This window comes from Sodiomyces alcalophilus, assembly GCF_042370955.1.
Source record: "Sodiomyces alcalophilus JCM 7366 unplaced genomic scaffold ACRALscaffold_2, whole genome shotgun sequence".
Taxonomy (NCBI): domain Eukaryota; kingdom Fungi; phylum Ascomycota; class Sordariomycetes; order Glomerellales; family Plectosphaerellaceae; genus Sodiomyces; species Sodiomyces alcalophilus.
The window spans coordinates 2,757,934-2,779,189 of record NW_027263533.1 but is presented as its reverse complement, the minus strand read 5'-3'; the positions used below and the strand labels follow the sequence as shown (position 1 = coordinate 2,779,189).

The 21,256-nt window shown below is 55.4% G+C and overlaps 10 protein-coding genes across 10 annotated transcripts; 4 read left to right on the top strand and 6 right to left on the bottom strand.

Annotated features, from left to right (window-relative positions):
• Positions 1–1,186: 1,186 nt before the first annotated feature.
• Positions 1,187–2,969, top strand: ACRALDRAFT_1047968 (uncharacterized protein; the record flags this gene model as incomplete). The annotated part of the gene is made up of 2 exons (XM_071015528.1): positions 1,187–2,567; positions 2,658–2,969. The coding sequence occupies exons 1-2, from the start codon at positions 1,263–1,265 to the stop codon at positions 2,967–2,969; spliced, it is 1,617 nt and encodes a 538-aa protein (XP_070877139.1). The 5' UTR covers positions 1,187–1,262.
• Positions 2,970–3,423: 454 nt separating this feature from the next.
• Positions 3,424–5,466, bottom strand: ACRALDRAFT_2097395 (uncharacterized protein; the record flags this gene model as incomplete). The annotated part of the gene is made up of 3 exons (XM_071022836.1): positions 3,424–4,812; positions 4,905–5,262; positions 5,375–5,466. 3 exons carry the CDS (start codon positions 5,464–5,466, stop codon positions 3,424–3,426), a joined length of 1,839 nt encoding a protein of 612 aa, XP_070877138.1.
• A 636-nt stretch (positions 5,467–6,102) lies between these two features.
• Positions 6,103–7,949, top strand: ACRALDRAFT_1047967 (uncharacterized protein). The gene is made up of 5 exons (XM_071015527.1): positions 6,103–6,714; positions 6,827–6,844; positions 6,909–7,019; positions 7,084–7,202; positions 7,259–7,949. The coding sequence occupies exons 1-5, from the start codon at positions 6,393–6,395 to the stop codon at positions 7,313–7,315; spliced, it is 627 nt and encodes a 208-aa protein (XP_070877137.1). The 5' UTR covers positions 6,103–6,392; the 3' UTR covers positions 7,316–7,949.
• Positions 7,950–8,552: 603 nt separating this feature from the next.
• ACRALDRAFT_1061347 (uncharacterized protein) lies at positions 8,553–9,817 on the top strand. Its single transcript, XM_071016413.1, has 3 exons — positions 8,553–9,023; positions 9,194–9,286; positions 9,359–9,817. Exons 1-3 carry the CDS (start codon positions 8,723–8,725, stop codon positions 9,424–9,426), a joined length of 462 nt encoding a protein of 153 aa, XP_070877136.1. The 5' UTR covers positions 8,553–8,722; the 3' UTR covers positions 9,427–9,817.
• Positions 9,818–9,926: 109 nt separating this feature from the next.
• On the bottom strand, positions 9,927–10,733 carry ACRALDRAFT_1068537 (uncharacterized protein; the record flags this gene model as incomplete). Its single annotated transcript, XM_071017582.1, has 4 exons — positions 9,927–10,058; positions 10,152–10,317; positions 10,383–10,617; positions 10,724–10,733. 4 exons carry the CDS (start codon positions 10,731–10,733, stop codon positions 9,927–9,929), a joined length of 543 nt encoding a protein of 180 aa, XP_070877135.1.
• Positions 10,734–12,416: 1,683 nt separating this feature from the next.
• On the bottom strand, positions 12,417–14,333 carry ACRALDRAFT_1074839 (uncharacterized protein). Its single transcript, XM_071018290.1, has 5 exons — positions 14,148–14,333; positions 14,021–14,083; positions 13,783–13,877; positions 13,502–13,714; positions 12,417–13,446 (listed from the first exon to the last, which is right to left on the bottom strand). Exons 1-5 carry the CDS (start codon positions 14,152–14,154, stop codon positions 13,060–13,062), a joined length of 765 nt encoding a protein of 254 aa, XP_070877134.1. The 5' UTR covers positions 14,155–14,333; the 3' UTR covers positions 12,417–13,059.
• A 481-nt stretch (positions 14,334–14,814) lies between these two features.
• ACRALDRAFT_2040380 (uncharacterized protein) lies at positions 14,815–16,149 on the top strand (the record flags this gene model as incomplete). Its single annotated transcript, XM_071021045.1, has 2 exons — positions 14,815–14,902; positions 15,038–16,149. The coding sequence occupies 2 exons, from the start codon at positions 14,815–14,817 to the stop codon at positions 16,147–16,149; spliced, it is 1,200 nt and encodes a 399-aa protein (XP_070877133.1).
• Positions 16,150–16,355: 206 nt separating this feature from the next.
• ACRALDRAFT_2101237 (uncharacterized protein) lies at positions 16,356–17,333 on the bottom strand (the record flags this gene model as incomplete). Its single annotated transcript, XM_071023052.1, has 1 exon — positions 16,356–17,333. One exon carries the CDS (start codon positions 17,331–17,333, stop codon positions 16,356–16,358), a length of 978 nt encoding a protein of 325 aa, XP_070877132.1.
• Positions 17,334–17,718: 385 nt separating this feature from the next.
• ACRALDRAFT_1074837 (uncharacterized protein) lies at positions 17,719–19,220 on the bottom strand. Its single transcript, XM_071018289.1, has 2 exons — positions 18,454–19,220; positions 17,719–18,382 (listed from the first exon to the last, which is right to left on the bottom strand). The coding sequence occupies exons 1-2, from the start codon at positions 18,808–18,810 to the stop codon at positions 18,200–18,202; spliced, it is 540 nt and encodes a 179-aa protein (XP_070877131.1). The 5' UTR covers positions 18,811–19,220; the 3' UTR covers positions 17,719–18,199.
• Positions 19,221–19,547: 327 nt separating this feature from the next.
• On the bottom strand, positions 19,548–20,917 carry ACRALDRAFT_1061341 (uncharacterized protein). Its single transcript, XM_071016412.1, has 3 exons — positions 20,396–20,917; positions 20,169–20,277; positions 19,548–20,068 (listed from the first exon to the last, which is right to left on the bottom strand). Exons 1-3 carry the CDS (start codon positions 20,661–20,663, stop codon positions 19,960–19,962), a joined length of 486 nt encoding a protein of 161 aa, XP_070877130.1. The 5' UTR covers positions 20,664–20,917; the 3' UTR covers positions 19,548–19,959.
• Positions 20,918–21,256: the final 339 nt, after the last annotated feature.

The window sequence follows — 21,256 nt, the reverse complement described above, 5'->3', positions numbered from 1 at the left end:
CCTGCCGGCAGTTATAGCACCGGGCCAGTCAGTCAGACGTCGTCGAATAGAGTGAGACTTACAAGACGGACCTATTGCGATGCTTCGGACAACTGTCTCGTGCATGTATTATGTACTTCGTACAACAAGTACATCCTGGATTATAAGGGACTCCAGAAGGCCCAGACCAACCTTTACGAAGGAGGCCCAAACTTGATCCCGGGACAACTTCCTCTTTGCAAATAACGTTGTTTATATGTTCATGCGACCATCCTACAATCATCACAGTCGAGGGTCGTCCCTTGCCTGCACTTTCTCTGTCCTAAAACCTTCAAATCGAATTCCCCTACTTACTATTCAAATCGTGCTCCCTACAAAACCCCTCCTCGGCTCTCAAGGTCCGACAAGATGGCCAGTCGTTGATCTGCTCGTCTCTTCCCTCCCCAACTTGACTGGACGACGATGCATGGGGTTTGAACTTGGCCCTTTCCGGAACGTTCTGCTACAGCCAGCCCAGACCCAACGGCCCTGGGCGTCATCGTCGTTGCCTCTGGTCACACAAGTGCAACGTACAACGTATAACCAACCGTGCTGTATCACTCTGGACGACAGATCGACGTTCAATTAGGCCATAGCTTCCTGGAGTTCCTATGGCGAGTCAAGTCGACCCACTTGGTCGTGGTTAGTCCTCACTTTAGAGGGTGTCCCGTGACATCCTTCTGCGTGGTGTAGTTGCGGGCGATGGGCTTTATCGATGAGTATGGAGGGAGCATCGCTTCACGTTGAGAGGTCCTTTTAGCTAGGTAGAACATGTGGTAAAACGGGATCACAGCGTTATTGTGTAGTACTTGGTAAACGACTGATCTGGTGGGGATAACCTGAGACTGAGTGCATACCAATACATACCTAGGTACGGATGTCAATCGGAAGTACGAATAAATAAGCCCCAAGTATTGCTTCACTACGTCAGCTGGAGTTGACGATGGGCTTGTAAAGTTGAGATAATAAAGATACATAGTGGTACAGGACGTGCGACGTATAACGACATCGTACGCACTGTACGTCCAGTCTCCACCTGATTTTCTTATCTTATCAGAATGCCCGCCTTTCTCAATCGAGCTTAGCGCATTGAAGAATTTCTGAACTTCTCAACTTGGGACCTGAGACCCCGAATCACCAAAATTCCAACTTCCAAAAAGGTCAAGCTCTTTCTTCTTCACGTATTCAGTATACATCCACCTCCATTGACGTCGCGCCTTCATCGACGCCGACCACCTCCAACCATGGCCGCCCCCGTGGGACCCCTCGCGCAGGTCAAGCTGCCCTCGGGGCCCTCGCCCGTGACGGCCGAGCAGCGCTACTGGATGTCCTTCAAGAACCAGCTGCAGATCTCCTCGCCCACCTCCTACCCCGTCACCCATGTCAGCGCCGCCTCCACCAACGGCCACTTCGCCGTCACCACCGGCACCCGCGTGCAGATCTACTCGTCCCGCACCAGGAAGCTCGAGAAGACCATCACCCGCTTCGCCGACGTCGCTCGGAGCGGCGACCTGCGTCGCGACGGCAAGGTCCTCGTCGCCGGCGAGGACACCGGCCGCCTACAGGTCTTCGACATCAACTCCCGCGCCGTCCTACGCACCTGGATGACCCACAAGCAACCCGTCTGGGCCGCCCGCTTCTCCCGCACCCATCTCACCACCCTCCTCAGCGCCTCCGACGACAAGACCGTCCGCCTCTGGGACCTCCCCAGCAACGACCCAACCCACACCTTCATCGGCCACCAGGACTACGTCCGCAGCGCCGACTTCCTCCCCGGCTCCGCCGCCAACCTCCTCGTCTCGGGAAGCTACGATGCCACCGTGCGCCTCTGGGACCCCCGCGTCCCGCCAGACCAACCCGTCATGACCTTCAAACACGCCGCCCCCGTCGAGGACGTCCTCCCCCTGCCCTCCGGCACCACCCTCCTCGCTGCCGCCGGCCCAGCCATCTCCGTCCTCGACCTCGTGGCCGCCCGCCCCGTCCGCCAGATCACCAACCACCAAAAGACGGTCACCTCTCTCTGCCTCGCCTCCGGCGGCACCCGTCTCGTCTCGGGCGGTCTCGACGGCCACGTCAAGGTCTTCGAGACGACGGGATGGAACGTCGTCTCCACCACGAAATACCAATCCCCCATCCTCACCGTGCGGGTGCTCGGCGCCTCATCAGAGAGCCCCACCACCACAACCGGCGACGCCTCCTCGTCGTCCACCTCAGACCGCCACCTCCTCGTGGGCATGCAATCCGGCGTCCTGAGCATCCGCACCCGCCTCACCGGCACCGAAGCCATCCGCCAGCGCGAGCGCGACCGCGAAATGGCCGCCCTCCTAGCCGGCACCCTCGACGCCCACGACGCCCGCGTCGACAAGCGCAAGCGCCGCATCGCCGCCTCCCGCCGCCTCGACATGGCCGGCGAAGGCGCCGACGTCGTCATCGCCGACGAGCCCCGCGACGACGGCCGCCGCCGCCGCAAGACCGAGGCCCTCTGGCAGCGCGACCTCCGCCACAGCCGCTACGCCCTCGCCCTCGACCGGCTCCTCGACCCGGCCTCGGTGGCCGGCCCAGACGCCGGGAAGAAGGCCGGCCATAAGAAGAAGGACAAGAAAGACTCGTCCTCCGCTGAACCTGCCCCGCCGCTGGAGGTCCTGACGCTCTTGCTGGCGCTTCGTCACCGCAGCGCCGTGCGTGCCGCGCTCGAGGGCCGCGACGAGCGGACGGTGCAGCCCGTCCTGCGGTGGGTCAGCGCGCATATCGTCGACCCGCGCTATGTCGGCGTCTGTGTCGAGGTCGCCATGCACCTGATCGAGCTGTATGCCGAGTACGCCGGGGCCAGTGCCGAGCTCGCCGCTGGCTTCCGGACATTGAGGAGACGCGTCATGGGTGAGGTGGAAAAGGCAAAGGTTGCCTGTGAGACGGGCGGCATGGTAGAAGGTTTGGTATTGGGGGCGGTATGAGGAGCTTTTTGTGCTGTTTGTTTTTGTTGACCTGTTACTGCCGTATGGTATACACTCACCTTTCTGCTGTTGCAGAGAAAACATAAGGAATTTGTACGAGGTAGCGCGCGAGTGGACCGAGAGGGAAAAGATACCACGGAATGGCGGTGGCTACTTCGAGAAGTGGACGGGTTTCCTCTTGCATTGCGATGGCGTTCATGGTAAGGCCGGCGAAATAAGGGGTCAAAATAAGGGCAAGATAAAGATACTTGATAAGAAGGCGACGACGATATCAAACACACGTTCGTTCAAAGTCATAACAGAGATGCCCTATTTCATTGATGTTCTATTCTAGCGCACGTACAGATGGCCTCAACTGAAGCGAAAGGAAGTTGATAAAGGACTGTTCGCCGCTTCGTCATGCCTGCGAGAGAAAAAATGTGGTACAATAAAATGGATGTACGGAGTCATCAACTCAAGTCGTGCTTCGAGATCCGCTTCCGCTCGCGGCTTCGGGAGCCTTCTCTTTCTGTTTTGTGTCGCCGTGGCTAACGTCGTCGCCCTCATCGTCGCTGTCCCCGCCGACGGCGTACGCATCCTTATCCTGGTCGTCCATCGGCGTCGCAACGTGCAGGTCATCCAGCCGCCTCTCGTCGAAGTCGCCCGCTTCGATATCTAGGTCACCTCTCCGCTCCAACAACCGGTCCGCCGCACGGGAACGCGACCGGGTAGACCGGGCCCCACCTTCGCCGCCAGCCAGCCCCTGATAACCCTTCCTCCTGCGACGGTCGCGCCAGATGTACCAGCCCCAGGCGACAGCAGCGACGGCAACGATGACCAGCGCAATCTCCCCGGAGCGGTAGTACGCCTTCCATTTCGCGTCGTCAATCTGCTTCTGCGTCTCCTCGTCCGTGCCCGCCTGGTCGCCGGCGCCGCCACCTCCTGACACTGGCGAGTCCGCATCACCGTCGACATGCGAGTCGAAATCGGCGCCCAGAGCGGCACGAGCGTCGACATTCATGACGCGGTCGAGCATGTCGCGGGAACGCAAAGGCCAATCGAAAGGCACCATGTGAGAGGCCTCATTGAACAGGACATAGGTGAGGTTACGGGCCTTCTGCCAGTAACCGGCATCCTCACCGTCAAAGGTCCAATTGAGGCGAGGCGCCGACTGGAAGCCGACGGCGCCGTTCCACTCCATTTTGTCGATGAGCATTTCGATACCGATATGGTTGCAGATGAGGTCTTCGTCGCCGGCGAAGAGCGTGATGGACACCTCCTCGAGCAGGTCCGAAAGGAGCTGGCGGGCGGGCACTGAATTTCGAGCGCGGAAGGCGGCACCTACGGCACCGTTGCACTCGGTCCAGCCGGTGGTCTTGCCCGGATTGAGGTTGAGCGCGGCGGTGACCTCGGGCTTCCGTAGGTAGGGGGTCACATGGACGAGGTCGGGAGGCCAGTTCATTCCGCATGAAGGGTAGGTATCCTTGAGCCGGATATCGTACATGTTGTAGCACTGGCGCTTGCCGTCGAGGTTGATGGCCGAGGTCATGCTGAGGAGCTTTTGGAGGATCTGCTCGCATCCGGGCATATCAATCTTGACTTCGACGGCTAGGCTCTTCCTGCAAATCCTCCACAATTGCTCTAGCTGCTTCGCGTTGGCCGAGCCCCTCTCGATGATGTTCCTCTCATAGGCGAATTTGAGGTACGAGTCGTATTGTTCCATGGGCGAAATCCAACCGTTTCCAATCACCAGCTCCTTGAGATTCCATTGTTGCTCGGGGTTATATTGCTTGTTCCTTGCGAGGATGTGTTTCGCGATGTACGGGATATACTGTCCGGCGTATGACTCGCCTGCGATGTATAGCTGTGTGGTGTCAGCATAAGGCGCAATAACCGGGGAATCCAACAGCGTGTGCCTGGGTCAAAAAAAAGAACAAGGGGCGGCGGTCATCTCACATCGTCGGACTGGTAGTGGGGAAACAGCTCGAAGAATTTTTCCAGAAAAATAATAAAGTGCTCGGCCATCTCGTCAAGCTCGCGCAGGTAGCTGTTGGTGTCGGCGTAGCTGTAACCGGTCCCGACGGGGTTATCGACGAAGAGGAGGTTGGCAAACTGATTCCACGAGCCATTGTTGTAGACCAGGTTGTCGCCGTTGACACGATATGGACCAATCTCCATCAGTGCGCCGTCCTCGGAGCTGCAACCGGGGCCGCCGTTCAGCCAGATGACGGTACGCTGCTTGTCGACAATCTGCTGGCCCTGGAAATGCCAGAAGAAGAGGTTGCCATTATGTTCGGGATCGACCTCGATGTGTCTGGAGTGAGGCGCATGTTAGAGAAGCGATGCGGATGGCGCGGCGCTCAACGGGAAAGGGGCCAGGGGAAGGAACAGAGTCACGGACTCGAGACTCTCGGGATGTCACGTACCCAGCATGCATCTTGATATCGGGAGAGCTGGGAACGCCCGGCAGGTTTCGGACGTAGTAGTCGGCGGCGCTGAGGGCCGTCGCTGTTGGCATCCATGGCAATGTCAGGAGGATGCCGCTGACGAGGCGCGTCAGAGACGGGAATGGGAAAAGAGACGCCATGATGGGAATCGCCTTGTTAGACGAACCCTGGGCAGCAGAAGAAGTTGGGGGAAGATGGAAGGAAGAAAGAGGAGACTGGCCCGGTCAGATTGCAGTCATGGGGATTACGTCTGGACCAGAAATCACCGGGGAGAAAATGGGGTCAGAAATCTGGAAATCGGAAAGGGGGGCGAGGATGAAAATGGATTCCCAAGATGGTCGTCAATCACTAGGCTGCTCTGCTGGTTCCGAGTGAAAGGTGTCCGCTGGGTGCAAGCTGATGATCCGAATGCAGTTACACTGTACAAAGTACCCACAGTGACTTGTCCGAGACTGAATAAGGCTGAGTCTTAGTTCGGAACAAATCTTTCCCGGTCTTTCCTAGGCTACGTACCATAAAATCCATGACGGTTTCTTAATAACTGCCAGCCACGTCGGCCATCGAGGTTGAGTACGGAGTACTCCGTACGTCCTCACACAGTGTAAGTAGTACATGGAACTCCAGAAAGTGGAGCTATGAAGTAATTAACCTCTACAACTTATTATAGAGCCAGAAACGGGATTGAATAGACTGGTACTCACTGTACCTTGCGGTTATCGTCTATTGCAAGCCCTCGACTTGGTGGAAAGTGTTAAACCTCTTTCTCCTTGGAGAGCTAACACGGGTCTGGACTCTGGACCTTTGCTTGACAACGGCTTTGCGGTTCGTAGATTCCGCCGACCTTTTTCGGTTCTGCCCAAAGTAACTCACCAGTATTTGTACCCATCTCAGAGCATCACCATCTCCACTCAGAAATTAGGTAGCAGCCAAAATTGAATCGAAATTCGAGAAAGTCTCCTTGGCGACCCCGGCCCATTCAGAACCACAAACGGTAACCATGTCGTCCCCAAAGCAAAAGACGTACATCGTCGAGCACCTGGACCCTGATCTCGGGCAGTGGTCTGAGCTCGAGTATCTCGCCATCGCCAAAGAAACCCACGCCGCTCAGGGGACCTTTCTCCTTTCCAGCCTCCCTACAGCCTTCCAAGTCCCCCCGGCGCTCAGCCAGGTCCCCGCCTTCAAGCCCGAGCGCCGTGGGGTTGAGGAGCTCTATGCTGCCGACAAATCGCGCGTTTGCCTCCTCGACCCGGCAGCGTCTCGCGATCTCAGCCCGGACGATGGTGACAAGTTTGACGTTTTTCTTTTCGGTGGCATTCTCGGTATGTCTTTTTTTCGTCCCGTTGTCTCCGGAGCGAGACCCTTTCGCGATGGGTCTCAGGACCTTAAAGGATTTCAGCGAACTAACCTTTCTGATGCGGTGACATTCTCAAGGTGATGAGCCACCGAGAGGTAATTATCCCATCATTTTCATCTCAGTCGGTGATCGACACAGGCTGATGTTATCTCATGACAGATCGTACCTCCGAGCTGAGGAAGAAGGGATTTGAGGGGAGGAGACTCGGCCAGACGCAGATGACCACCGACACCGCTGTCCGCGTCACCAGGATGGTGGTTGAGGATAAGAGTGAGCCGGAGAGACTCGTCAACCTTCGTCATCCGTCCGGGAAAGCTCGCTAACTCTAGTATAGTCCCCCTCGAGAAGATTTCTTATCTTGATTTCCCCGAGCTCAAGTTCAACGACCACGAGAGCACCGAAATGCCTTTCCGCTACGTCAAGGGCCAGGATGGGAAGCCGGTGATGCCCGAAGTATATTGAGTCTCGTCTTTCTTCATCACCGTGGTCAAAGGCTAACTCTGGTTCAGGGTATGATTGAGTTGATACAAAAGGATGCCGATAAGAGCATCGATGATTTGTTTTAAACTCCGGTCGTGTTTCTTGCCGGAAATTGAAGCAGGATCGAAACGTTCAGCAGCCAAGACAGCCGGATGTCCACTCTCGCACCATCATCTTAACGTGGGATTTCATGACCATGTGAAGAGGACAACCACTAGATCTACTCGGGACTCTTCTGGTGGCACTTTAGTCGACGAGTGAATGGCTGGATACACACAAACCGACTGCGACGAGCGTCCATCAGATCCTCTCAACTCAGCGACTTGAAACAAACCCGTGGCCATGGCTGCCGTGGTGTTGAGGTTCCCGAAGAACTAGTTCGAGCAAGGAGGGGTTTCATACTTGGGAACGGGACACGCAAATGGGCGGCTATTTTAACTGAAAGCCAACCATCCAACATTCCTCAGCCCTGACTTTGCTGATGAAGCATGGTCGAGTCGTTGGGTACCCTGGTACTGTCAGCGTTAACCATTGACGACCGCCCCGTTCAACTGGGCATTACTGATTGCCGATACAACATATGCCCCTCAGCAGCCCCAAAAAGCCGCTACATAGGAGTATTGTTCTCCAACATGAATTCAACCAGCTGATTATGTTCTCCCTACTCCGTAGACACTTTCTTTGCTCGTCTCAAGCGTCGCCCGCCCGACTGTGATTGATGCATAAGAAGATTCATGAAATAACAGCCAAAAACCTAGGATAAAGTCCCATGTATGCACTTCCCACTGGCAATGGATGAGGGATGAGCATCCAATACAGGCAATGTTCGTGGAAACTTGGAGACACGAGTGCATACCGTATAATCACTCCGTAGGCCCCCACTACCTCGAATAAACGTGGCCTACGTATTGTGGTATACGGTATACCAAGGAAACAAAAAATGGCTCACCACAATTCAACTCGTTCTTCAAGGGTCACTCTCACTTGCATCTGCATGATGGCCCCAATGGACGCAATGGTTCGAACCACAGGAAAGAATCCATGCCCAGCTGGGACGTTTATTCAAGACCCACAAGTCACTTTCGGACCACAAAGTCAACGAATCGGGTCGCGTACCTTGCATTGTGGTACGAATCTGCCATGTGGGGCTCAAAGGATCAGGGAGGGAGCACGCTTGCAGCCACGGGACGCTGAGGCTGTGCAGGAGGCTTGTTTGGTTCGCTGCTCCACAATACTTCTTGACCTCACCTCACCTCATCCCCGTCAGCTCTCGAAACAGCTCTCATCCCGTCGCCGAGACTAGCCCGCCAAAACACGACAACGACACTGCATCGGCGAGGCTGTACAGCGCAGGAACCACTCACAATCGACGATCTCCCAGTACCCGGCTCACCAACGAAACTAGGGCTTGGACTTGTCTCTGACTTGCCTCGACACGCAGTCGCTCCATACCGTTTTAGGTCACTTCGGCGGACCATCACTTCCTTTCCGACATGTCGCCCGAAGACGAGCAGCAGCCGAAGCCCCCGGTGATCAACTACGTCGCTGGGTTTCTTCTCGTTGGGCTAGCTTGGGGACTAACCACACCGTTTATCCGCCGCGCCGCCAAAGACCACCGTCCTCCACCCCGTCCGTTCCTCGACTCGGACGCGGTCCAGCGCAGCTGGCTCAAGCGCCGCCTGTACGGCGCCTTCTTTGCCGTGATCGACTTGCTTAGGAATCCGCGCTATGCAGTACCTCTCCTCATCAACCTCACCGGAAGCGTGTGGTTTTTCTTGCTCATCGGACAGGCCGGTCTGTTTCTCCATTCTCCCGCAAAAGTTCTTACAAAGTTCATTCCGAAATATCCAGCCATCGTGTCCCACAGTTTATCATCCTATTTTCCCTTATAAATATGGTGCTCTTACGCGGCGTTTCGTCGGGAGACGTGGGCGGGGAAGCTAACAGAATCATCCCACTCGTAGAACTGAGCTTAACCGTTCCCATCGTGAATACATTGGCGTTTATTTTCACTGTCATTGGTGACTGGTGGGTGGAAAAGAAAGTCATCAGTCGAGGTGAGCTCTTATAGATGGTCCATGCTGCGGATCAGAATCCTATGGACACTTTTGGTGCTGACAGGTATACAGAGACGGCAATTGGCATGGTCCTCTCACTATGTGGAATAGCGCTTTGCGTCCAGAGCAAGACTGGTTGATAGATCCCATACGCTTGCAAGGCTCTCCCGTGCGAATCGTTCCAGATGCTTTTCGAAGAGTGTGGTGTTTTGTTCGGTGGCATGTGCAAGGCCACCGTGAAATGATATATACAAGAGATGTAAAATGTCGAGATGAAACCTGCGCCAGGCAGTTTCATCGATCCCACCCTGATCCCATTTTCTATATCCGCTTGTTTTTTACCCCCCGTTCCCAAACTGCCAAAGAAAAGAGGAGGGGAAAAGCTCCATGCGAGGTTGTACTTACAACCAGATAGGCGCATCCAGTGGCCTGCTGATTGCAGGAAACCCCGCGCCCCAGACAATTAAGAGAGAAAGAAAAAAAGTCATACGCAGACACATCTCTGCCCTGAGCAGGAATGTTACATTCGCCGCCCTCACTGCCGATAACGCCATCATCAAGATGCTCGGTCATCGAAAGTCGTAGACGTGTACTCATATGACATTGGGTCCCGTCGCTCATTAGGGATTAGACATCAACATTAGCGTCGTCGTGCGCGAAGCCAGCGCTGCACGCGCCGCAAGCTGGGATCTTCTGCCGTCCAGCGGCCCATGGCCTGATCCGATAGTAGGAGCTCGTCGTAGACGATCTCGTCTGTGATTGTTGAAAGCTCCTACAACAAGACGTGTCAGCTGCCTGTCTTCCACGAGCCCATACCGAACCGGAGGGCAAGGGCGAGAGCAACGGGGATATGGCTTGGACGTACAGCTCGCAATTGTTGATCACAGGCCGCCAGGAGGGATAGGTTGCCCTGGTGTGGCCGCCCGCCCTGCAGAACGGCTTCCCGGTTCACTATCCAGCTCTGCGCTGCAGTTTGTCTGAGATAGATCTTCTGGGCCTCGTGTCTCCTGGCGTACGAGTCCAGAAGGATCCTATTGAGTGAGTTGGCGACTGAAAAAAAAAAAAAAGGGTGAACGAGGCGAATGTGGGAACACACTGCTTCAACTCGGCCTTTTCCTGTTCGGCCTCATCCTCCTCCTCCGGCACCGACGTGTCGGCCGCACATTCCAGAATGTGGTGGCCGTCGATGGCACATTGCCGCAAGGCTGCCCAGCCTTCGGTGTAGTAGTCTTCTATATTAGGGGGTTCCGTGGGCGCGGCGGCAATGTGGTGCTGCAGAGCCCGGAAATCTGAAAGAACGTCGGCGACTCGCACCCGGCGGTAGTCATTCACTGGTTTTCGGGTCGCGTTAGACCTTGTTTGACTCCACGATACCCCATACCCCAGGTCGCCACCACCATCTCCTTCCCCTGACAACTCGCCACCGGGCCCACTTACATCCGTCCATCGTGACGACTGATACGGCCAAGACAGCGATCGGGTCGGAAATTAAAGATAGAACGCCGTCAAGATGCACGGTGAATATGATATAATTGGAGAGGCGGCGAATTGACAGATGGAAATAAACACGAGGGGAAAGACGACCGCTGGAGAAGCAAAAGAATGACAATGCGGTATGTGATAGTCGACGAGAATACTGTCCCAACTCGAAGCCCTACTCCTCCAACACCCAAGGCTGGGGGACTGGAGATGCCTTTTGTACATGGTGTGTTCCGAAGGCCTCCCAAGGGATCGCGGCCGGCAGCCAGATCTGAAATGAAGACAGGAAGAAAAAAGGGGCCTTTCCCAGCCTTGTCCCCCCTCGAGGAAGCGAAACTCAACTGATCAATACATGGCGGCTCATTGGATGGAGCATCGGCGGACGGGAGAGCACCGGAACAATGACCCATAGAGGTTGCATGAGGCCTGAGACTCTTGTTCACCAGTTGAAGGACTGCAATGGCCAGAGAACACCAGACGCAGCACCAAATCGGGAAAGACGTGATGGCCGTCACGTACATGAAGGGAGGAGGCTCTTTACAAGCTAGAGCTAGCCTGCACATTGACACGCCGTGTCGTCATCCCGTCTCGAGCTGTCAATGGCTGGCCGGCGTCCGGGAGGCCTGGCGTCTTGCATGCACCGACGCAGGAGGTTAATTCCTCGTGTTTCCGCACAAGGCGGGTCGAGGTCACGGCTACGAGAGATGGGGGATTTTAGGGCTCTTGGGGGTCCGTAGATGGGGCGGGTTGCATTAGACCGTCGAGTTGGCGGGTATGACATGCGGTGGAGGGCCTTTTTTTTTTTTTTTTTTTTTTCTTACTCCACGTAAGCTGTTGTCGGACGGGGGTGGTGTAGCTGTAGAAGAGGTGCAGGAAGGGTTTTCGACAAATTTGTTGAGTCGCGATAGGGATTATGATGCAGGATGCAGGAAGCTCATGGATTTCCAGGTCGCGTCTAAACGAGACAGCATCGGCCATGCGAGCACAGTAGGGCATACCTGAGCATCTACATTCCCTATATTATTACTAATTGCCCCGACTGAAAGGAAAAATCCAAAGACTGCTGAACTTGACCAGCGCTCCACTATCCGGCCAAACGCCCCGATCCGGTAGGGGGCTGGGGCCTTGCATGCATCGGAAGGTCTCTCGAGGCCAATCGCCGGTGACAAGCACGAGGACCGGCGCCGAGAACCTGGACCAGCTGAATGCCATAGATGTAGACGCAAGGTAATTATAAGCTACAGCACTGCTTGGTCTGTATCGCTCGTATGACTGGCTTGGGGTTTTATTTCACGGTTTCATCTCTTCTTTGTTTCTCTCCCGTCCCTTCTCTGATATTCCATTCCCTTTCCATCCCGCTTGACGCAGGTCCAGTGGGTGGGTCGCATTACACGGGCCCTCAACCGGTCCCGACGCCTTGTCTTGCTCTGTCCCAAGGATCGCGATGATCACCACGAGGAAAGCAGGGAAGCAAGACAATTTTGTACGACGGTAAAATAGCTCACCCTCCAAGGATCCTCAGCCCATCCATCGTGTCTCCTCTCTTTTGTGTCCTTTTTACTTACCACTCGCTAATTCGTATCTCCTTCCGAGCCTCCACAATGTATCGTTGCTTTGATTACTTACTCTCCTTACGGAATAAAGTAATGCGCTCCCCCTCCCACCGAACAGAATTTGCCACCTCCTCTACGCTGCAGATGCATCACCCTGAAATGGAAACATGTCCTTGCAGTCATGGCTGCCATGTGGACCTCATCGTGAGCCTATCGCGCATCTTCCCGTTGACAGCTGCACAGTTATTATCCGACCATCTGCCGTGAAACGGTAAAAGCAACCTTGACTAGGAGCGTCGTTTTCGTTCTGTATGCATCATCATCCTCCAGCCTGGAATCCTTCACAATACGAGGACAGCACTCAGCTCTACGATGAACACGTATGAAGCTTGCTCTGCCGGCCAGGGACTTGGTTTGAGCGGCTATAATCAGCCGAGCTTCTGCAGACATCGTGTAGTCGTTCAGTTGGCGTTGGTGCTTGCCGGACAAAAGTAATGGTTGCATGGCATCGAGACCACAATGCATGGGGCGTTGGAAAGTATTGTGATTCTTTCGTCTCAGAGACGCCCATCATGTACGGGTAGTAGTACAGCACGGAATACCTACGCCTGGGCCACCTGATACAGAGACCATCTACCCACGCTCCTGTTTGGACGGTGCTTTCCCTAGCTCACCATCATCGGGCCTCATGGGCACCCCGAGACCACAGAACCATTTTCATGCGAGACAGGTTCCCTCCGCTCAATCCTTCTCCGCAATCGCCTGCAGCCGCTCGTCGATTTCGTCCTCGGTTAGTGTCCTGAACGCGGGGTCCGTTCCCTCCTTGCCGTCTGCTCGAGGCCCGCCCACAATGCCAATCTCAATCTCGTTCTTCTTAAAGTCCACGCTAAGGACGTTGCTAAGCGTGGTGATGGCGAGCTCCACGACTTCTTCCCAGTTCCCAGGGGCGTGGTCCTTATTGCGGAGCTTCTTCTCGAGATGGTTGAGAGCCTCCTGCTGTTTGGGCCCGGCCGCCGTTCCCTTATAGCCGATGTAGTAGCCTGCCGGGTCCGTCTTGTATAGTTGGGGTCCAAACTCCGAATCTAGCGAGATGAGGGTTGTCGATACTCCGTAGGGTCGCATGTAGGCCTACATAGTGCAGTCAGCAACCGTCTCTGCGTCTTCCCGCCCGTGTCTGACTCACCCGTTGTGTGTAAACCTGGCTAATGTTGGCCAGTCGCTTGGCCAAAACGTCGCATGGCATTTCGTAGCCATACTTGTACCGAAAATCGGCCGCCTCGGACTGGGCACGCTGTGCGAAAGCGCGGGCATCGGCGATGGAGCCGGTCATTACGCAGCCCACCGAGGGGGAGAGCCGGAAGATGTGCGAGACCGAAGAGGGGTCAATGAGTTTATCCTTGGTGTTCTGTCAGTTTGCTGCTGTCGTTCACAAAGGACCCCACGACGGCTTGTGCCGCGACGTACCGGGACCTTCTTCTGGGAGAGAACGACAGCACAGTCCTTGCCCCTGATGCCTATCGACATGATGTTCGCAGCTGTAATCGCCTTGAACGCATATTCTGTTTGTATTCCGGTGGTCAGCACCCACTCCTCTCGTTGTCTCGAGCATATCGGGTCAAGTAGTAGCTATTCCGGCAGCCGCGCAAGCAATATCAAGTTGTTCCCCTCCGGCCGGGTGAATGTAGAGATGGGTCTGCCATACCGACTTGGTACAATCTTCCCTGCTCGGAGAAGATCGTAATATGCCGGTCGTAAGCTGAGCCGCCTGTGAGAAAGAGGGGGTTGTTAGCAACATGGGAGATCTGACGAGCCGAGTTGACATCACGAACCCGACATGGTGAATGTATTTCAACGGACAAGCCGATCACTTAATTTACGTAGTTGCGTTATGGGTGAGGACAATCGCTTAAAATGGAGGATGCGGGTGTCGAGCGTCGGATGTCGGTAGTCGTGACGTTGTTGGAGAGAGCTTGAGTAGAGCTTCCACCATCGACGCGTTGGCAGGTAGCTTGCCTGGAGCACAGGTTAGTCGTCCAGCCTGGGCTGGCTGCCAACTTCCCTGTCCAATGAGAATGACCGACTCTCCGTGTCTATTCATGCCTGAGGTCTCGCATCTAACGGTCATATTATGTAATCAATACTTCAAGAACAGGACTAGTACGGATATTTGAATACGAAGTACTGTATATTGTAGTCTCGGTATATTCATTGTCCGAAGTACGGAGGTACGGAGCACAATTGGCCAGGCTCGGCCCCACATTTGTTCATACCCAGCAAATTCTGTTTGTGTGGAAGCTCACAATTTGGAGGAATCAGAAACTGGCTTCCATAGCAGCACATAACGCATTCCACCCTAAAGATTAGCTGCAGCCTGCAGGTCAAAAACTTGAGGTGGCTACTACTTTCCTCCACTTGACAGGAACGCACACATATTATCCCCCTCCATTCCGACAAAAGTAAAGAAAAGGAAACCTGCACTGGCCGTTCCTAACAAACATGTCGTCCTCCACGAATAGCACCCCACGGGTGCCGGCCTGGAAACGATTGGGCCTCAAGCTCAAGCAACAGCCTGCAGAAGCAGGCAGTACAGACATTGGAACCAGTGGGCCCCCGTCTTCCACACCAGGGGGATCGCGGCCCAACTGGGCAGGAACTCGGAATCTGGGCGTCAACGCCTCGGCTGGCACCACCAAACGAAAAGTTTCGGAAAATTCTACAGATCCCCCCTTGGCGGCAGCTTCTCCTTACAAAAAGGCCCGCACGGGCGACGCGGCCTCTGTCGCTCCCACTCTCAAGAGGCAAAAGTCCGTCACCTTTGCCGACGACACCAAACCCGGCCTCACGCCCACGGCCGAGCGTAACGGCGTCAAGACGCCGTCGAAGAAAAAGGCCGGGAAGGCGTCAGGGCCGAAGAAGCAGAAGAAACCACAGCCCGAAGCCGATTTCAAGCCGGCCCTGGCCTACCTCAAGGCGTGGAAAACCTCCCGGGACAGCTGGAAGTTCAACAAAAACTACCAGACCCTTTTGGTGAAACGGGTGTTCTTGCCCGGCGCTATCCCGTCCGAAGACATCGAGACGTTCTACGAGTACATCCGAGATCTGAAAGGCTACACACGGCAGCGGCTGAGGGAGTTGGCGATGGAGGTCAGGAAGGAAGACGACGCTGCGCGGGGCAAGGAAGGGTTTCCGGAGGGCACTGCAGACACCGACTCGAAGCAGACCGAGTACGATGCTCTCATTGAGGGCTTTCGGAAGCTAGCCACGGGAACGGGGTCCAAGAGGAAAAGGTTCGACGAGGTCGAATTCGTGTCACGGAATCTGGACTCGGCCGTGACACAGAGGGTTGTGAAGCGGATGCGGGCCGAATTGATACTGGAGGATCTGTCCGACGGCGAGGAGAGCACCGACAGCGATGCGGCGACGGCGACGACCACGACCACGGCATCGTCCAAGACTACGGCCCCCAGCGAGCCGGCGCAGAACGTTGCCCGGATGGACGAGCCGCTGCCGCTACCGAAGCTGGAGAATGGGACCCAGCTGCGCGTGCGGCGTCGCAAGGCCCGTGTCATGGCTGATGATACGAGCTCGGACGAGTCGTCGTCGGACTCTGATTCTGATTCCGACAGCGATTCGGCTTCCGATGGCAGCGGCAGCGACAGCGGCTCAGACAGCAGTTCGTCCGACGAGGACGGTGGGGATGATGACGACGATTCCTCCAGCAGCGATTCGAGCGACTCGTCGGATGAGGAGAGTGAAGGCGAATCTTCAGAGGATTCGTCAGACAGCGACGATGAACCACCTAGCAAGGTGAAAAAGTCGAAGGCGAGATAACGGTTCCCAGTCTAAGAGATTGGAGCTGGTGTACGGCGGTTGCACTTTCCATGGCGAAAATCATTCCTTGTAGAGTTAGACCTTTTAGACTCCTTGCAGGCGGGCAATTTCTAGCAATGGACGGATAAGGATATACCCCCACCCCATCGGTTCCTCCCCGAAGACGAATCCCCAGGTCCCAAGCAGCTCGCTCCTCCGTGAGACACTTACGACGAAGCGTACAGTCTCGTGAATCCCTGTTCGGGGGGCTGCAACCAGTTCCGCTCATCGTACTTTGTGCCATCCTGCTCGATAACATGGAAGGTGTATATGATTCTCCCCTTCTGACTCGTGTTCTTCTCGCTCTTGTGCAGCAGGTTACCATGTATCAAGACAAGGTCGCCAGCCTTCACCTCGCCAGGGACGTACTCCTCTTCCGTACTTTGGTCGCCCTTTTCTGCGTACTCGCCTCCGGGGGGAAACTGCGTGCCCTCGTTGGCGACCATTTCGGTCCCTACGGCGACGCCGCCTTGCTGGCGACGCACGAGGCGCTGGCGGATGGGCGCCCAGCGGTGCGAGCCGGGAAGGAAGCTGAGGCAGCCGTTGGCGAGCGTGGCGTCCTCGAGGGCGTACCAGAAGCCGACGGCGGAGGGAGGGTCGGTGTAGAGGAACGTCGAATCCTGGTGCGGGGGCACGGCGCCGCCAATCTCGGGCTGCTTGCAGATGACCATGCTCTGGAGGCAGCGGGGGTCGCGGAAGCCGAGGGCGCGAGCGACCGCGGCGGGACGGACGGGCTGCGGGGTTTCGCTGACGTCGGGGCTCGGGCGGGTGATGGCGCGGAACGGGGCGGAGAGCTCGTGCAGGTAGTGGCCGATCTTGTTGACGGCGCGGGCTTTGGGCTTGTTCAGCTTGCCGTCCGGGCCGAAGGCGTCCTCCTCGAAGAAGAAGCGGATCTTGTCGCCCGAGGTAAGGAAGTAGTCGTCGCCCACATGCTCGGCGCCCTCTTGGCCCGTGGAGAAGCGGGTCATGGGGTGGTCTTCGAGGGAGAAGGAGTCGAGGAGGCGGTGCGTCTCGGCGAGGCAGGCGGCGACGGTGGATGGGGTCAGGGCCTGTGGAACGATGAGGTAGCCGTCGCGGTGGAAGGTCTCAACCTGCTCGGGGGTCAAGCCGCCCGACTCGTGATGGTGCGCTGCGGCCGTGGACATGGTGAGGGGCTAAGTGTGCGGATACGCTAACGTACTTCCGAGCAGTGAATAATCCTACCCAAACTTGAGGTAGACGGAATCCGGTAGACAGGGTTGAGGGGGTGCGCTATCTTGCCAGACATGGATTATATAGGTATTTATTGAGATGATGACAGGAGATACTTCGTACGTGATGTGGTGCAAGGTAGGTGCCCAAGCTACGAATACACTGTATCTGTACTGTACTTCCCGTAGTGGCGTACATCAGGCGGGTGCGGGGTGTCACATGCGTAGGTGTGACCCGTAATCATGTCACTCCGTGAAAGCAGTAATAACGACACTGTTTAACCCCACGGCGCAGGTCGTCTCAAGTTTACCGTACTCCGTATCAGTTCACGGTCCCTGAGGCCATTCAGGAGAGAGGGAACAGAGACGAGAGCGCGACAAATTGCAGTTTATTAACTGCCTTTATGGTCCTTCATTCACCTTGCGCAGAACTCTCATGGATGTTTCCACCGATGCTCATGATATCCCAGAACATCAGAACTACCTAGGAAGAGAACAAATACAAGCATGTATGGGATGGCATTAAGGACGCTGTTGGACGTCTGATGAAAACCGAAGAGTTGAAATGATTAAGGGAAGAAGAAAAATAAACGGTCACGTTGGCCACTGCATTGAAGCCGCCATATGGTAAAGCCAAGCAGACCGGGCGCGTTATGATGAGATGCCGCGCAGTGGGAAAGAAACACGAAACAGCCCGAAGGGAACATGTTCCCAACGCCACAACCGTTTCCCTTAACTGAAACGGCGTGAAGTCCAAAGGAGCGCATCCAAATCAGAGTCATTAGAGATGTCGGTGAATAATCCGGGACGGCGGACAGGCCCTACGACACCACAGGGTCCTCCAGAAACTCGTAGTCACCCTCCGGGGGGAGCAGGTAGGCCGAAAGGGCCAGGCCTACCGAGCAGAGCACCGCGATCAAAGCGCTAAAAGTACTGAGAAACCAAGATTTACCCAGGGCCCAGCCGGCGACGTCGAACTGATCGTCATTATTGTAGAGATGGGCCTGGGTGGAAAGGGCGGGAACGGGAACGATTAGCTGGGCTCGCCATGGCACCACGGAAGACGAAAACATACCACGACGCCCATGATGATAAACTCGACGAAAGCGGCCAGGAGCAGCAGCGGGCTGATCACTTTCCAGCCAACTTCGCGCTTGAACTTGCCTCCGGCCATGACGACGACAAAGGCGACGATGCCGGCGAGGTAAATGATGGTGGCGAAGGAGGCGAGGAAACCCATGGTGCGCCAGACGGTGCAAAAGGAACGATTGTCGCCCTCGCACTGATCCTTGGGCGGGAAGACGCTGCATGGCGGATCGTTGAGGTTCGAGCATGTGTGGTGTAGACCGATGTGCTTCGAGTAGGTCTCGCCGTCGGGGGAGGTGGACGAGTAGGAGATCCATTCCGGGATCGCAATGGACGCGATGGCCATGGCCGTCGCTACGGCGATGTATTTATGTCAGTCTCATTTTTTTCTTGTTCAGATTCGTCGCGACAGTCGCCGGTGATAATTTGGTTGTGTGAAGGAGAAGCAAGCCACGATGGGGAAGAAAGCTTTCTGGGTGTCGGATTGTTTTGTCGCGTAATGCCGATGACGACACCGCGCGGACATGCAAAGCTGCGACATAAGATGGGGGCCCTACCAGCAACGAAGGCCACGAGACCAGAGTAGTAGACATAAGGCCGGGTCATTTTGCCGTATCTTCAGATAGTCAACTAGGTGTTTGTTCCCTTCTAGTAAACTGGGGGACGACGAACTGAAGGTGGAAGATAAGGGGAAGAAAGAACTGCACGTCGATTGATCAGCGGGCGCTATCTTGGATTGCCCAGCACTCGACCTTGTCACTCCCAACAAGGTTGAAGCGCGGAGGTGGGGTTGACGGTACAAGGTCCAAGAGTACACTGTACAAGGGTGTTGATTGGTGTTTCCAGTGTCTGTGGGTTACAGTTTGACAAATGACATGGGACGACTGGTTCCTGCGTCTGTACGTTGTACACTGTACTTCGTATCATTCCACCACACCGTCTCAATCGCGATCAGATGATGGTCCCTGCAAAGGTAACACTACGATATCCGGGTACCTTGAATGGTGGCTGGCGACAGATAGTGTCCCCAGGGCCTTATTAGTACGGAAGCGCATGTCAAGACCAGTATTGTGCAGCTCATATCTGTAAGTATCTTATATTCGACTCTACCATACCTAGCTGCCCCCTTCACAGCCAAGATATATCACCACACTCCGTTTAAAGCTATCAACAGCCGGGGACAGTCGAACAATAAACGGCCCGGGCCAGTGACTTGTAGCGGAACAAGTCGAGGTCAGGAAGACCCTACTGATTTCAAGAAGGGCCTGTCCAGCGTTTCTTGAGCTAACACATTGGACATCCGAAGCGGACACCTCTTTTGACATGTGCCCAGTATTGGTGGAATCCTCATACTGCATGGGCGTGTAGTCGTATTAAGTTGTGAGCTGGGAACCTTTGGCCATGCTGAACCGGCGACGCCTTGGTATTCTGCTCAGAGGTTCTACCAACATGGCATATACCTCCTCCCGATATAGCTTCCCACGCTTCTTTCCATTCAAGCTAGGAAGCCGAGCATGAGGGCAGCGGACACTCCGGCGAGCAGATAACCGGTCTTGGGGGTAGTTAGAGCACCTTGGCTCGGGGCAGTAGTATTCCTGGCAGTGCTATCGACTCGTTAGCCGTGAATTTCCCGTACCGCAGACCAGCCGCAGTGACAATGGCAGGGCTCAAGATGGAGCCAAAGGGAACAAAAAAAAAACTCACATCTGTTTCTCGCAGTCAAGGAACGCGTTGCCCCTCGCACCCGTGTGAGTGATCTGGCCAGCCAGCTCACAATCTTCCGTAATGATAACCCGGTCGGGACCAGGGCGACCTGATGAGAAAATTCCGTGTCAACGCGCTGCACTCGTCTTTTTCGTTTCCTCCGGTTGACGTTGTTCCTCATTCTGCCGAGCGCCTCAGGACTGCGCGCCTGCTTGACTACGACTCACCTCCGGTGTACACGCGGCCGGTGCTCAGCATGGGGAATTCTTGGTATGGTCCTTCGATGCCGTCAAACTCGAAACCCTCAAAGTTGCGGTAGGTGTGCGGGTAATTGGACCGGCCGGCGGTGGTGTCGCGCTCAAAGTGCTCGCAGGCCGCGTCGGCAGCGGCTTGGACCTCCTCGCGAGTGTATTCGTTGCTGCCGCAGACGACATCCTCGGCGACGACGTGGGTGCATAGGGCGAGAGCCGCGACGGCGAGACTGGAGAAGTGCATCTTGTTGGAATGGAGGAGGGCGGTGGAGGGGATGGTGAGGTTTGAGCGGGTGAAGTTTTGGGTTGAGAGTATTCGTAACTATCAAGTATCTCTCTGCGAAACGATCGAAACAATTATTATCGGTCTCGTAGACGCGTCTTCAGGTCGGAGGAGGCCTCTTGTGTTCGCCAAGAGGACGGTAGAACACGCGGAGATGTTTGGTTGGCGGATCGTTGAAGAGAGAAATTACACTTGGCCGATGTCCAACTTTGTTTCTTTCATTGCTTTTTTCTTTTCTTTTCTTCTTTTTTATTACAAGTGTATTATTATGATCATAATCTTGACTTTTACGTCTTCTTTGGCCTTTTCCTTTCATCCGGTTTTCTTTTATTTGGGCCTGTCTGTGTTCTCACAATTGTTCTCCTTGTGACAGTGCCATATATCCAGGTACCTAGTACTCAGCTACGAAGTATAGTCCCACGCGTTTGCTGCTTCACGACGCATTTCCTCCCGAACCAAACTCCGATCAACAGAAGCTTATAGAGACAAACATTTCTGATCCGTCCTGTCCAACCTCAGATTTCCTCACGATTTCCTCGCGATGAGTTTGGTCG

Bases quoted from the DNA above. Each gene is read 5' to 3' on its own strand.
- ACRALDRAFT_1074837 (XM_071018289.1), bottom strand. From the start codon at position 18,810: ATGGCCATCGCGTCCATTGCGATCCCGGAATGGATCTCCTACTCGTCC. The intron at 18,383-18,453 runs GTATGTTTTCGT...CTTTCCACCCAG, and splicing joins TTATCATCATGGGCGTCGTG to GCCCATCTCTACAATAATGA.
- ACRALDRAFT_1074839 (XM_071018290.1), bottom strand. The intron at 13,715-13,782 runs GTACGTCGCGGC...CAGAACACCAAG, and splicing joins TCTCCCAGAAGAAGGTCCCG to GATAAACTCATTGACCCCTC. The intron at 13,447-13,501 runs GTGAGTCAGACA...TGCACTATGTAG, and splicing joins GCCAGGTTTACACACAACGG to GCCTACATGCGACCCTACGG.
- ACRALDRAFT_1061341 (XM_071016412.1), bottom strand. From the start codon at position 20,663: ATGCACTTCTCCAGTCTCGCCGTCGCGGCTCTCGCCCTATGCACCCAC. The intron at 20,278-20,395 runs GTGAGTCGTAGT...TTTTCTCATCAG, and splicing joins CGGCCGCGTGTACACCGGAG to GTCGCCCTGGTCCCGACCGG. The intron at 20,069-20,168 runs GTGAGTTTTTTT...ACGAGTCGATAG, and splicing joins CTTGACTGCGAGAAACAGAT to CACTGCCAGGAATACTACTG.
- ACRALDRAFT_1061347 (XM_071016413.1), top strand. From the start codon at position 8,723: ATGTCGCCCGAAGACGAGCAGCAGCCGAAGCCCCCGGTGATCAACTAC. The intron at 9,024-9,193 runs GTCTGTTTCTCC...TCCCACTCGTAG, and splicing joins CTTGCTCATCGGACAGGCCG to AACTGAGCTTAACCGTTCCC. The intron at 9,287-9,358 runs GTGAGCTCTTAT...ACAGGTATACAG, and splicing joins AAAGAAAGTCATCAGTCGAG to AGACGGCAATTGGCATGGTC.
- ACRALDRAFT_1047967 (XM_071015527.1), top strand. From the start codon at position 6,393: ATGTCGTCCCCAAAGCAAAAGACGTACATCGTCGAGCACCTGGACCCT. The intron at 7,020-7,083 runs GTGAGCCGGAGA...ACTCTAGTATAG, and splicing joins GATGGTGGTTGAGGATAAGA to TCCCCCTCGAGAAGATTTCT. The intron at 7,203-7,258 runs GTATATTGAGTC...ACTCTGGTTCAG, and splicing joins GGAAGCCGGTGATGCCCGAA to GGTATGATTGAGTTGATACA.